The sequence below is a fragment of the Hypanus sabinus genome, chromosome 11, assembly GCF_030144855.1.
Source record: "Hypanus sabinus isolate sHypSab1 chromosome 11, sHypSab1.hap1, whole genome shotgun sequence".
NCBI lineage: Eukaryota > Metazoa > Chordata > Chondrichthyes > Myliobatiformes > Dasyatidae > Hypanus > Hypanus sabinus.
In genome coordinates, this window is record NC_082716.1 from 55,488,899 (window position 1) to 55,503,417 (window position 14,519).

Here is a 14,519-nt window from a genome sequence, read left to right on the forward strand (position 1 = left end):
TAATAGTTCTTAAAGTGTCCGGCAGCATCACTTCTTCATACCACAGCAGACTTGACCAGACTTCCACATTTGCAGGCGGATGAGTCTTTAAATTGGAAATACGTTGAATTTTATCAATCGACACACACGTGGCTCATACTGTAGCAATAGGCTAAATAGGATTCGGAATCTGGCAAGTCATGTGATTGATTTTTTTGTATGTTGTATTGTCGGTTTCCCACAGCGCCCCTTTAAAAAAAAGCTTGCAGGAAGAAAGAGAGAGAGCGAGCTGGTTCGCAGAATCACAGCTCCCGACACTGGAGCTGCGACAAGATCCTTGCTTTGATTAAATTGACTCTAATTCAATTAGTTACTGTTACGGGCCGAAAAGAGTGAAAACAAGATAATAAAAGATGGCAGGCGCAATTATAGAAAATATGAGCACGAAGAAGCTGTGCATTGTTGGAGGGATTTTGCTGGTTTTCCAAGTAATTTCCTTTCTGGTAGGAGGTTTGATCGGTAAGTGGCTTCTGCTTGTCGTTTTCTTTTGTTAGCTATTTATTACAGTATCGGTAGCAACGTACTATGATCTAATTAGTCCTGCCTTTGTACTTGGGGAGAGAGGAACTGCATGGGCTCTTTGTAGCGGTTCAGTCTAGTGCGTAAAGTGGAAGAAAACTTTTGGCCTACTTTCAGTATCAACTACTTTTTTAAAAAGGGCAAATTGAAGCATGGCGACAAGGCGGCGAGGGAAGGCAAGAGGCAACATTGTAAACCTTTAAACTCGGCATCATTGTCTTTTTGAAGAAAACTAATGGCAGCATGAGATGATAATTCGGGGTGTGGGGTGGTGAGGCTAAACCTTAGAAAGTTTATCCGTCGAATTTTAGTTACGCCTGTATGAAGAGGGCTGCAGCCGGCGCGAGTGAATTGCGCTGATTTTTATTTCGTTTTGAAATGAATTCAAAATTTAGAACGCAAAATTGATAACTAGAATGCGCCTTTTTATTTAAAAGTCCTTCAAAAAGTCGCTTAAAAATTAACACTTAATAGTTTTTAGACATGGTAAGTTTTGGAAGTTTTCTTTTGTTCAGTGCCACTCCAATGGAGTTTCGGAACTTTTTTGGCTGCTCTTGAGTGCTTTGAATCGCGATCGAGGCGAGCTATGTATGGTCTAACAGAAACCAGGATGTTTTTGAGGGCGTTCCCTAGGCACTGGGGGGGGGGGGGGGGGGTTAGGAGGGAACCGGGAGACCGTGGAAAAGACTGGATTGAGCCGCGGTGGGAATGGCATTCCCTAAATTCCCACTTCCCTGAATGTGCTTTTGAGCGTTTGGTTGATGGCAGTACCACCCCCACCCCGACCCCCACCCCGACCCCGACCCCGCCAACAACACTGCCTCGGGATTAATTCCCCAGCTCGCTACCTCAGCGAGTTAGGACGTTGATCTCAGTTCGTATTTCTTGTTGGGGGGAGGGTGCAGGGTAGCCCCCTCCCCTGTGACTGCGCGGTTCCAACACACCATGATTGGGACCCCGGCCGAGGCACAAAAGGGGGCAGATGGTTTATAGGCATGAGAATCTGCCCTTACTAGAAGTGGCAAGGTGGGTGGTTGGTGTGTGTGTGTGTGGGGGGGGGGCAGATCTATAGTGCAATGAGTAATTTTTCCATGCAAAAGAAAAAGACAAAGATCTGACAAGGAGATCCCTGGCCTTTGTTCGGATATCTACTTTTTAAAGAAGGATGTTATAATTTAACTGCAATCCTCCTCCGCTTTTCTTCTTCCTTTTCTAGAATTAAATCTGCGTTGGCCCGCGGGAATAATCTTGCAATTTGTGCAATGTTTAGAGGCAAATAAAAACGTTGCCAACCTTTTGTCAACATGAGAATGCTCTTGAAAAGAGAAGAAAGATGTAGGGTTTTAAATATTTTTGAAATGCGCCTGTCCAATTAAAACAAAACAGCTTTCCCTTTAAATCTTCTTTTCTCTCTCTGAATGCTGTTTATTTTTGCTGAGATAAATCTAAATATGGTAGGTAATCTGTAATTTCCTATTGCTCTCATCCCTTGATTCCATCTATCCATTAGTATGTTAATCTGTTCACAAACCTGAGATATCAAATAACGTGAACCCTCCTTCACACCCATCCCAAACAGTTTAATAACCATTGAAATTAATACCTCCAGAGATTTAGACATAGCAACACTGGTGGAATACAAAATTTTATTTTCCTAAACTCTTATAAATATGTTACTTTGACTCAGACTTTCACACCTTGTTAAACTGCTTTGATCCTACTATTTTCATTCATGACATTTTTGAGACAGTGCTAGGTTTTTATATCATTAAATATAGAAGACACGTCAATGGCAGAGCTGAAAAAATAGCTACTGGAATATGTATATTTGTAGCTAAACATATGGAATCCCAGCTCTTGGGTTTCATAAACTCCGATTGCAACAGCTCTAATTATGTAAATTGCATTAGCTAAAAAGCTTGCTTTGCATGTGAATTATCTGGAATTTATGGTTTGTATTCTGCATTTTTTGTGTTCATTATTCTAAGTAACATTTTTTTTGAATGGCAAGCATGTTTTGATACTCACAAGTTGGGTCCCAGCAAGATTTTTCACTGGAATGATTCAGCCTCAGTAGTGGATATATTAACAGGCTGTTATTAAAGAGGGCAGACCAGTGGGAACATCGCCATTTTGGTTCTTGGATGGTTGGCTTAGATGTAAAGAAGTTACAGGGCCAGACAAGTGCCCATCCCTTTTCCATTCCTGAATGAAGCTGCTCGGTTGGCCCAATGCCAACGCAGTATGTCACACAGGAAGTTTGTTTGAACTAAAATAGAACTACTTAATTAGAATAGAGCTAAGTTCAGTGGGTGGAGATCTGGCTAGGCTAAAGTGGAACCAAAAGTTCAAAAAAAAGAGGCAAAAATCAGATGCATACCAGGAGAATTATTTTAGAAGCCACTTGGCCCAATGGAAAGTTTCAGTCACCAACAGAAGTGAGGCGGTGGGAGGTGTAGTGGAGTGGAAAACAGCAAATGTTTTTGTTCAGAGAGGGATACAGGGTCATCAAAGCTGAGGTTTTTTTGTTATATGCGCAGGTGCAATGGAAAAACTTACAGCAACATCACAGGCACATAGCATCAAAGCAGCAGAGTTCACAGGAAAAAAACCCAAATGCACTTTATGCAATTTTACAAGAAAGAACAAGTTGATCTTACCTAGCAATTGGGGGATAGTTAATTCAACTTTGGTACAAGGAAGTTGTTGGAAACAGTAACCAGAGAATAAGGCATTTGTAACAGAAGTTAATACGGAGAGCCAGCACTGATGTAATAAAGGCAATTTGTATTTGTCAAACCTGATCGAATCTTTTGGTGAAATGAATTGATGAAGGGAATGAAGTATATTTCATCTCTTTGGAGTTTTTAAAGATATTTGTCAGCAATTGTACGTGAAATGCTGATTAGCAAAAATTGCAGCTTATGATAATAGATAAGAAATATAACTTTGGTTAAAAGCAGAGTTGTGATATTTTTATCAGAGATTATGGTGTTGTGAGGTGGGAAGCTCAGATTTAGATATACAGAGAAGAAATTGCAGATGGGTCAAAACTTGAGGTGTGAACATTATGGACCATAATAGGATGAGACAAATCGCAAACTAGTGGCAGAAGTACTTAATACAGGGAAGTGATTAATTTTATTACAAATAATGGAAGAAGCAAAATAGACTAGTATAATACCAAAGAATTTACAGGAACTGAAGGAACTTGCTCGTTATCTGTGCATAGATTGTTGGAAGTTACAGAGCACTTTGAGAGAGTAGTTAGTAAATATAGGATTCTGGGTTCAAAGGCAAGGACATTTTCATAAATATGCAAAGAGTGCAGACAGGATTCTTTATAAAATTGCTTCAATTCAGGCAAAGATTCTAAAACGTTTCAGGAACATTTACAAGAATGATTTCATTAGGTAGAGAAATTGGTGTTGCCTTCTTTGCAACAAACAACATTAAGAAGGATTTGGTAGAAACATGTTGGATCTAGGCATATTTGGATAGATTAGATAGAAAGCTTTTCCCATTAGCAGACGATTCAAAAACATGCTACAGAAACAAAAACATTCCTCATAGTGAAAACCTTTCTAACTCCAGATGCTGGAGATCTGAAATAAAAAACAAAGCGCTGAATAGACAAAATCAGTAGAAAGAGGAGCAGAATTGGTTTGAAGACACTTTGTCAGTTTGCAGTATTTTCTGCTATGATCTCTATCTGAGTCAGAATGTTCTTCAGAAGGCATGAGGCCCCCACAGTCTACCTGGCTGGCTACTGAAAACCTGTGCTGGTCAACTGACTGGATTAGTCAGAACACCTTGAACTACTCATTGGTGCAGTCTGAAGTTCCTCCTGCTTCAAAAGGGCAGCAGTCTTTGTGCAATCAGTGCCGAAGAAGAGCTGCCTCAATGAGTATCAGCTGCCTCAATGAGTATCACCTGGCAGCTCTCACATCCTCCCCACTGTGGTGCTTTGAGAGGTTGGTCATGGCTAGAATTAACTCCTTCCTGAACAATGACTTGGACCTGCTGCAATTCACTACTGCCACAACACGTGTAGAGCAGATGCAATGTCGTTGGCTCCTAGACAACTGCAAGACATATTAAAACTACTGTTCTTCGATTACAACTCAGCATTTAAAACCATAATTCCCTCAGTGCTTATAATCAAACTTCGAATCCTGTCCCTTTGTACCTCCCTCTGCAACTGGATCCTCAACTTTCTTATTGAGAGACCAGAGTCGAAACAGGTCAGAAATAACATCTCTTTAGTCACTGTCAACAGAGGTGCATCTCAAGGGTGTTTGTTCAGCCCGCTGCTCTACTCTCTTTAGACTCATAACATTGTGGCCCAAGCACAACTTACACCATCTATAGATATGAAGATAACACAACTATTGTTGGTAGGATCCCAGACGGTGTTGATGAGGCTTACAAGAGTGAGATAGATCAGCTGGTTAAGTGGTGTTGCAACATTAACCTCACAGTCAACGTTAGTGAGACCAAGGAACTAATTGTGAACATCAGGAAGAGGAGTTCAGCTGAACATGCATCAGTCTTCATTTGGGGTCAGCAGTGGATAATATGAGCGGCTTAAAGTTCCTGGGTGTCAACATCTCAGAGGAGCTATTCTGGCTCAGTAGAATGATGTAGTCATGAAGGCATGCCAGTGGCTCTACTTTGTTAGCAGTTTGAGGAGATTCGCAATGTCACCAAAGATTCTTGCAGATTTCTATAAATGTACAAGAGAAAACATTCTGACTGGTTACATCACAGCTGAGTTTGGAGCCTTCAATGTGCAGGATTGCAACAAGCTACAGAGGTTTGTCGACTCAGACTGCTCTGTCATGGGTGCAACTCTGTCCACATCCTAAAGAAGTAGTGCTCGAAAAGATAGCGTCCATCATTAGGGATTCTCACCATCCAGGTTATGTCCTCTTCTTGTTAATGCTGTTGGGGCAGAGATACAAGAAGATTCATACTCAACACTTTAGGAACAGCTTTTTCCTCTTTGCCTTCAGATTTCTGAATGCTACCACATAATTCCTTTACTTTGCTTTATTTATTTATCTTTAGAGGTATTTCATGTCTTTGCAATGTTTTGCTACCACAGTACAACAGATGTTGTATTCTATGTCAGTGATAGTAAATCTGGTTCTGGCTGTTTACTGTACTTCTCATCCACTTTCCCATTGAACTAAGAGAGATGCGTCTGATGTCTGTATATGCTATCCAATAGTACATAGACTAAAAAAAACTGATGCTTAGTCTTTGCCCATCTCATTTACCAAGGTCCATTTTGTAGAGCTCTGCTTTTTAACACATTGGGCCTTTTGTGGTTTATGTGGTTCATTTTCAAACTTATCAATGCAATTACCCTTTCAGCCATTGGGGAAATTAAAAATTTAAACCTTTGAACAAGTAATTGACTTATTACAGACAGATAATTAGGAACTAAAGATGGATGTGTAATGTTCATCACATTTTATCCCTGTGTTACACATTTTGTAGTATTTACTAAGATAAACTGTTGTCTAATTAATAGCTACAAATCTGAGAATAGGATCTTGTTTGGATGTAATGCTCTCTGTGATTTGAAAACCCTGCAGCCGTATAGATAGCTTGGAACTCACAGGAAGGACTGGCACTCGGACATACCCTGACCAGTGAGAGTCCAAACCTTAGAGAAGTGGGGAGATATTTTGGAAAAGAAGATTGAGCAATTCAGTATTTTATAATTCAAAAATGTGCTTAGAATACCTGCACACAATTGTTCCACTAGGAATGTTTTTTTTAAGTATCTCTTGCATTGTTTAGTTCTTGATCTACAGGGAGCCAACAATAGGAAATGAAAAGCACCTCCATTTCTGAGCTGCTCCGCCACCTGCTGAGCCTATTTCAATGTGCAATGCACTTTTTTCCAATCAGATTATCAAAAAAACTGCAGAAGTTGATTGTGCAATAAATAAATTATTTTGTTACTGATTACAGATAGCATGCATTGTATAGTGTTGTGGCTATAGTTTATGAGAAATATTCCTCTCTCTATGACCGGGGTTTTTGGTTCTGGTTAAACATTTGCATTGTAATGAAATAGCACTGTAGGATTCCCCAGAAGGCTGAAGAGTTTATCCAGTGAGCATTCAAATCAGGAAACTTCAATATAACCGAAAGGATCCAGAGGATCAGACATGCAAGTCTAAATGCCCACTCCTTGCTGAGTAGCATTTGAAGTCTCAATGGTAATTAAAAATAAAATTCAAGAGATGTTGAGCAAGGATGATGGTTTGGAAATCTTTGTAGAATGAAATCTGTGAAAGATCGGTGCTTGTCCTAAGAGTATCTCGGTAAGACAATCTAAAATAGCCTATAGCTATGCAGTGTCCAAGAAATCAATCAGTACAGAAGTGGGTGAAAAAAAACTGAAGATTATTTTTCTTTTAATAAAGCTTGTCTCGAAGCCTCTGGGGCAGGTAGGATTAGAAACCGCAGTTTTATTCTCTCTGTGTGTAGCATATGTTAATCTTGGCTGGGATAGTTGTCAGGATTTTACAATTGATCACAGAAATTTTGAGGGTTTTTTTTCGCAATATCGTGAAGGAAGAAGTTGTTCTAAATCATCATCCGGTGTCCTCTGCTAAGTGAGAATATTTGAGGTTATTGGGCCAGAGGTGAATTATGCATTGCATGGTTAAGGAGTTGCCTTTGGTAGAGCCCTAATCTGCTCAGAATTGAACAGAAGACCATGATCTCCGTGGCTCTTAGTGCATTTATCTACTTGCTCAGGGCAATAGGTAGAGAACGATGGAAGTTTTGAGTCCTTTTTAAGTTGCTAAATGTTCACTTTTACCAACTTTTTGATGCCACATATTGACATCTTGGGAATGTAAACCAGAAACATTGCTCATTTACAGCTGGGAATTATGGGAATGAAACCGGAGCATTTCTAAAAGCTGCTTTGCGCAGTTCGTCTAAGGAAAGCTTTGCTGTTTTGCTTCTTGTCTGAGATGCTCTTTAGGTTTCCTGACTGCTAAATTATTGTCAGTTTCTCTCTGCAGCAAGTTGGTGAAATGAAGCAGAAATTTTTATTTGCTTGTTCAGTTGTTATCCACATTGAGCTGTGAAATTAATTGAGTAGAAAGACTGGCATAAAACCCAAAACAATATGTGCCACAGGGACCAAGACTTTTTAAGCAAATTGATGTGCTTAAAGTGAGACATGAAAAGAGTGAATACTTATTAAAAGCTGATATTTTAACACCAGACCTATTCAGAATAATCTTTGAAAGTTGTTGCTTAAGGAATCATACATTACCAAGTAATCTCTTTCAAAAAGTTGGGGAGATAATGTGAAGTAAAGCTCTATGAGCCATTTGAGCCAAAAACCACATTGATGTCTCTGAGCAAACCACCAAGTGAAATTTAGGGAAAATACAGATTCAGATTTGTACTTATCACATGCACATTAAAACACCTAACGCAGTGTGTCATTTGTGTTAACAACCAACACAACCCAAGGATGTGCTGGGAGCAGCCTGCATGTGTCCCCACAAATTTCAGCACCCAGCGTAGTGTGCCTACTGTGTTCAGCAGAACAAATAAACAATAGCAAAGTAAACACCTTTCCTACCCATACTCACAGACAGGTCGTAACCTCAGCAACCTCTCGTCCTTGGTCCAGGTCTTTCAGTCTTGGACAATGGGTCTCTAAGCTCTGGTCCCTGACCTGGACACATAGATACTGAGCCATCAAGCCTCATCCTTGGAGACCATTGTTTGTCAAAGAATGGAGATTTGGGAAAGAGATTGTGTTTATGGCACGGATGTTGCTGCTGTCTGGGTGTTTAGTGCATGGTATACCTGTTTACTGCAACTAACTTGGAATTTTGTTTGCCTACTGTTAAGTTAAAGTTGGGCTGGAAATAAAATAGATCAGTTTTCAGTTGATCTTACAGAATAAGTCCAATCCAGCAGGAATCCATTTTGGTCCTGTCACACGGCCTCTCTTGACCCCTACTCTACACCAGAAACAAGTCCATAGTGGGCCCATTATTTACAGATTGATACAGTTGTTACTTTTACATTTGATACCATGGAGTTTGGTCAACAGGAGACGGGGATCAGTGGGGTAGAATCCATGTTCTGTACAATTTCCCTCTATCTTATACTAGCTATCCCTCACTCTCCCTTTCAAACCTTTGTGCTTTGGTGAACACTCTACTTCAGTGTCCTTTTTTATTCTAGTCACCTCATCAGATCTCTGGACTGTTCCAGTTCTGACACCTGCGTTCCTGTCTTCAATACCACACTGGCAAATATGCTTCAACTGCTGAGTTCCTAATCTCTGGAAATTCCATTCATTATCTGTGTCCTTTATCATGTTTTTCTTAAAACTTAAGTAATTGAAATTTTTCGTCACACATCCTGGTATCTCCTTCTGTGTCAAATTTTATTAATGTGGCTTGGGTTAGTTAATTGCATCAAAGGTGTTTTATTTTTTGAAAAAAAACCTCATAATTATCCCCAAAGCAGATCCATGCACTGGAAAGAAAATAATAAAGCCTCTTAATGGTCCTAATAATGAATTAGGAATTAGAGTGACAGTAAGAAATTGAATTATAATGTTGTAATGTATTGGGTTAAATGTGGGTAGTGCAAAATATTGATACTACAATGGACAAATATGGTAATGATGGTGCAGTGTGTAACGTAAGTAGAGCTAGGGGAAGCTACTTTGTTTTTGTGACTGTTTTACCTTTCTGTAATAGCTGATTTTTGTTTTTACTTTGGAGGCAGACTCCTCGAATAGCCCCATAACCCTACTACTTTAGTATCCAAAAGTCTATCAGTGTCTCTGTTTTGTAATGATGCCACGCCCATTGGAAATTAACCCCCTCCCACCCCAACATATGACTGTCTACCTCTCTTGAGTTAACATATCGGCAGAAGCCAATGTTAATCAGGCACTCGAGGTACTGAATGCTGCCATCACTGAACGAGAAACAGTCCACCCCCAACACATGTCAAATCATAGTGAGGGACTTCAATCAGGCATGTTTGAAGAACTCTGCTCAATTATCAACAAATAACTTGCAGCACGGGGTGGGGGGGGGGGGGTGTCCCAACACACTCCACCGCTGCTATGATTAGGAATGCCAACCATTCCATGCCTAGACCCAGTCATGGGAGGCAGAGGAGCATCTATGGGGTTGGGATTGCTTCAGGTAGGTGGACTGGGCTGTGTTCAAGGACGGATCAGGGTGGAATTAAAACCATTTATAAAAATGGTTATGGTTGAGTGTCCCCAATTGGAAGCCCCCGTTGAAACAAGAGACCTGCAATCTGCTGAGGGCCAGATCAGTGGCATTCATGTCTGGTGACCAAGTAAGACACAAGAAATCCAGGTATGATCTCTTGAAAGCCATTTCACATGAGAAGTGGCAACTCTGGATCAAACCCGAATCACTGAAGGAAGATTTGGCAAACTGAAACTAAACAACATGGATGACATCAAGGTGACTCAGATGAGCTCAATGCATTCTATGCTTGCTTTGGCCATCAAAACATGGAGGAACCTTCACAAACTCCCACAGCCCTCGACAACCCAGTGATTTCAGTTTTTGAGGCTGACGTGAGAGTATCCTTTCTTCAGGAGGGTGAACCCACGTGGCCCAGATTGGGTACCTGTGCTGATCAAATGGCTGAAGAGTTCACTGAAATCTTTAACCCCTTGCTTCAGCAATCTGAGGCACCTGTGTCAAGTGCAGTGCAGGTATACAATAAGGTGTAAGATCGTAATGAAGTGGATTGTGAGGTCAAGAGTCTTTCTTACCTACTGGGAAATTATTCAGTAGTCTTACAACTGCGGGGGTAGAAGCTGTCCTTGAGCAACTCACGGGTAAGTGCTGGAGGAACTCGGGCAACAATGTTTGGACCAAGACCCTTCATCTGGATCACCCAATGCTGTCCTTTAGATGGTGGGACGCGGTTTCTCCCGGAAGGAAGAGGGGAGAAGAGAGAATGTCTGGGGTTGGTAAGGTCTTTGCCAGCTGCTTTACTGAGGCACCAAAAAATCCATAAAAGGGAGGTTGGTTTCTGTGATATTCTGAGCTCTGGCCACAAATCTCCGCAGTTTCTTTTGGTCATCCTCAAAGTAGTTGTCCTTGGGCATGATTATTCCTACCTAAAATGCAAAAGTATTGTAATTGTAAATAATTATTGCTTTCCAATATTTAATTTTTCCTAATTTCTCCAAAAACACATGTTAATTTTACTTGATGTGAATGTCAGAGTTATTACTCACTCTGGTGCTACACCCATTTGCCAGCGTGATAGCTTTAGGCAATGCCAAAAGGAAATCATTGTTACCTAAAACTGCTTTCAATTGTCTATGTAGCATGGTCTGCTGATTCAAATGTTAATTGAGTAAATTATTTGAAAATAGCCCAGAAGTATTCGAAGTTAAGGAAAGTTGTTTCCTTTCTTTTCATCTTCATATCCTCTCTAGCCAGAAGTGAGCCCCTGGAGGACAGGCAAGAAAACTAAAGTTGTTGCATTATTCAAGAAGGGAAATAAGGATAATCCTGTAAGCTATAGCTGAATGAGATCTCATTAGTGAGGAGTAAACTCCGCCTTTTCTCCTTGTAGGGACGGAGAATGAGAGGTGATCTGATAGAGGTGTATAAGATGATGGGAGGCATTGATTGTGTGGCTAGTCAGAGGCTTTTTCCCAGGGCTGAAATGGCTAGCACAAGTTGGCGCAGCTTTAAGGTATTTGGAAGTAGGTGTAGCATGTGTGTAGGCCTCCGTTAGTCTCGATAGACCATGGATTTGTGCCTTGGAAAGTTTCCAGGGTGCAAGCCTGGGCAAAGTTTTTTTTATATATATGGAAGACCGGCAGTTACCCAAGCTGGAAGTCTCCCCTCTCCACGCTACCAATGTTGTCCAAGGGAAGGGCATTGGGACCCATACAGCTTGGTACCGGTGTCGTCGCAGAGCAATGTGTGGTTAAGTGCCTTCCTCAAGGACACACACAAGCCTCAGCCAAGGCTCGAACTGGCGACCTTCAGGTCACTAGACAAATGCCTTAACCACTTGGCCACGCGCGTGAGTACAGAGGAGATGTCGGGGTAAGTTTTTTATGCAGAGAGTGGTGAGTTCATGGAATGGGCTGCCAGCAATGGTGGTGGAGGCAGATACAATAGGGTCTTTTAAGAGACTCCTGGATAGGTACATGGAGCTTAGAAAAATAAAGGGCTATGAGTAAGCCTATGTAATTTCTAAAGTAAGGACATGCTTGACACAGCATTGTGGGCTGAAGGGCCTGCATTGTGCTGTAGGTTTTCTGTGTTTTTATGATAAGGGAGTTATTGGAGAGGATTCTTAGTGTTAGGATTTATGAGCATTTGGAAACCATGCCCTAGTTAGGGACAGTCAGCACGGCTTTGTGTGGGGTAAATCGAATTGTATTAGCAGAATCACCGGCATATGTTGTTAACTGTTATTTGGCAATAGCAGTACATTGCAATACATGATTTAAAAAAAAACTAAATTACAATAAGAAATATAATGTAGTGCAAAACAGGGGATCTGATGGGAGTGCAGAAGAAGGTGTTCGTAAAATTCTGAGCATCTGTCTTCAGGCTGCTTTACCTCCACTTTGATGGCAACAATGGGAAGAGGGCATGTCCTGGGTAAGAGGGGTCCCTAATGATGAATTCCATCTTTTTGAGGCGTTACATTTTGAAGATGCCCTTAATGCTGGGGAGGCTGATGCCTATGATGGCGCTGGCTGAGTTTACAACTTTCTGAAGGTTTTTCTGATCCTGTGCAGCAGCCCGTCCATATTAAATGGAGATGCAAACAGTTAGAATGTTCTCCTTGGTACATCTGTAGGAATTTACGAGAATTTGAGGAGAGTTGGTATGCTACCAAAAAGTCCTAATAAAATATAGCTGCTGACGTGCCTTCTTTGTAATCGCACCAATATGTCGAGCCTGGGATAGGTCTTCAGAGATATTGACACCCAGGAACTTGAAACTGCTCACACATTCCACTGCTGATCCCTCAATTTCTCCTTCCTGAAGACCACAATCAATTCCTTATTGATGTTGAATGCAAGGTGGTTGTTGTGACACCACTCAACCAGCTGATCCATCTCACTCCTGTATGCCTCCTCATCACCATCGGAAAATCTGTCAACACTGGGAAATTGATAGGTGGTATTTTGAGTTGTGTCTTGCCACACAATCATTGATGTAGAGAGGGTAGAGCCTTGGACTAAGTATGCATCCCGAGGTGCACAAGTGTTGATTTAAAAAAAAAATTATTTACTCACTTATGGGATGTGAGCATCACCAGCTAAGCCAGCATTTATTGCCCATCCCTAGTTGCCCTTGAGAAGGTGGTGATGAGCTGCCTTCTTGAACCACTGCAGTTCCTGAGGTGTAGGTAGACCCACAGTGCTATGAGGGAGGGAATTCCATGATTTTGACCCAGCTACAATGAAGGAATGGTTGATTGTTAGTGAAGAGGAGGTGTTACTTCAATCTGCACTGGCTATGGTCTCCTGATGAGAAAATCCAGGATTCAGCTGCAGAAGGAGGTACAGAGGCCCATGTTTTGGAGCTTGTTGATTAGAATTGAGGGTCTGATGGGGTTGAACACTGAGCTGTAATTAGTAAACAGCAGCCTGACATGGGTATTGCTGTTGTCCAGGTGATCCAAGGCCAAGTGGGATCCCAGTGAGATTCCATCCTCTGCAGACCCATTGTGGCAATAGGCAAATTACGGTGGGTCCAGGTCCTTGCTTGGGGAGGAGTTGATTCTAGCCATGACTAACGCCTCAAATCACTTCATCACAGCAGATATGAGTGCAACTGGGCGAAAGTTGTTGAGGCAGCCTATCTGACTCTTCCTGGCCATTGATATGATGGTCGTGCTTATGGAACCTCCAACTACAGCAGTGAGAGATTGAAGATGTCCTTGAACACTTCCGCCAGTTCAGTAGCACATATTTTCAGCATGCTGCCAGGTGCACCATTGGAGCCTGACACTTTGCAAGGGTCCAACTTCCTTCTTTCCTTTCTCCTGTGGTCCACTCTCCTTTTCTATCAGATTCCTTCTCAACCAGCCCTTTACCTTTCCCACACACTTGACTTCACCTATCACCTTCCAGCTAGCCTCCTTCCCCTTCTCCCCCACCTTGTTATTCTGGGATCTTCCCCCACCTTCCCAGTCCCAAAGAAGGATCTCTGCCCGAAACGTTGACTGTTCAACCGCTTGCATAGATGCTGCCTGGCCTGCTGAGTTCCTCCAGCATTTTGTGTCTGAGGTCTGAGCTTTAAGGGAAATTTGAACAAACCTGAGTTTGTTCTTTGGAACAGCAGAGACTGAAAGGTGATCTCATAGAAGGTTAAAAGATTGAGAGGCATAGTTGGAATAGATGACTAATATATTTTTCCCAGGGTTGAACTGTCTAATACTAGAAATCATGGATGTGAAAGGTGAGAGAGGCAAGTTAAAAGCAGATGTGTAGGGCATGTTGGATGCCTCTAAAGTTCTCACTGGGATGGTGGTAGGGGTATTTAAAGAGACTCCTAGACAGGCAAATATACAGGAAATGGAATGATAATGGAGATTGCATTGGCAGAAGGTATTAGTTTAGTTGGGTATTTGATGACTAATTTAATTATTGGGTTAAAGGGCCTGTTTTTTGGGCTGTAGTGTTTTATGCGCATCGGTATAAAATTGTCCATTGTAGCTCAATAGTGAGTACTGGTAGACTACTGCAAATGCGGAATGAGTGGAATCTGTGCAGTGCTCTATTAATGATTTTGCTGAATCACAGGTGGTTGAGTAAGGATTAAATAACAAACACCTCTAACCCACTTGATGATCACCTCACTCTATCTTCAACGCAGCCTGTGATTTTGACAAATCACAGGTTGTTGGGTTAGGATTAAATA

At 41.5% G+C, this 14,519-nt stretch overlaps 1 protein-coding gene across 1 annotated transcript in view; it reads left to right on the forward strand.

The window, feature by feature from the left end:
• Window positions 1–222: 222 nt before the first annotated feature.
• wls (Wnt ligand secretion mediator) overlaps window positions 223–14,519 on the forward strand; it is a 66,950-nt gene continuing 52,653 nt past the window's right edge. The window contains exon 1 of the mRNA XM_059984364.1: window positions 223–498. Coding sequence (XP_059840347.1) covers window positions 393–498 — 106 coding nt within the window. The 5' untranslated portion in view covers window positions 223–392. The remainder of the gene's footprint in view (window positions 499–14,519) is intronic.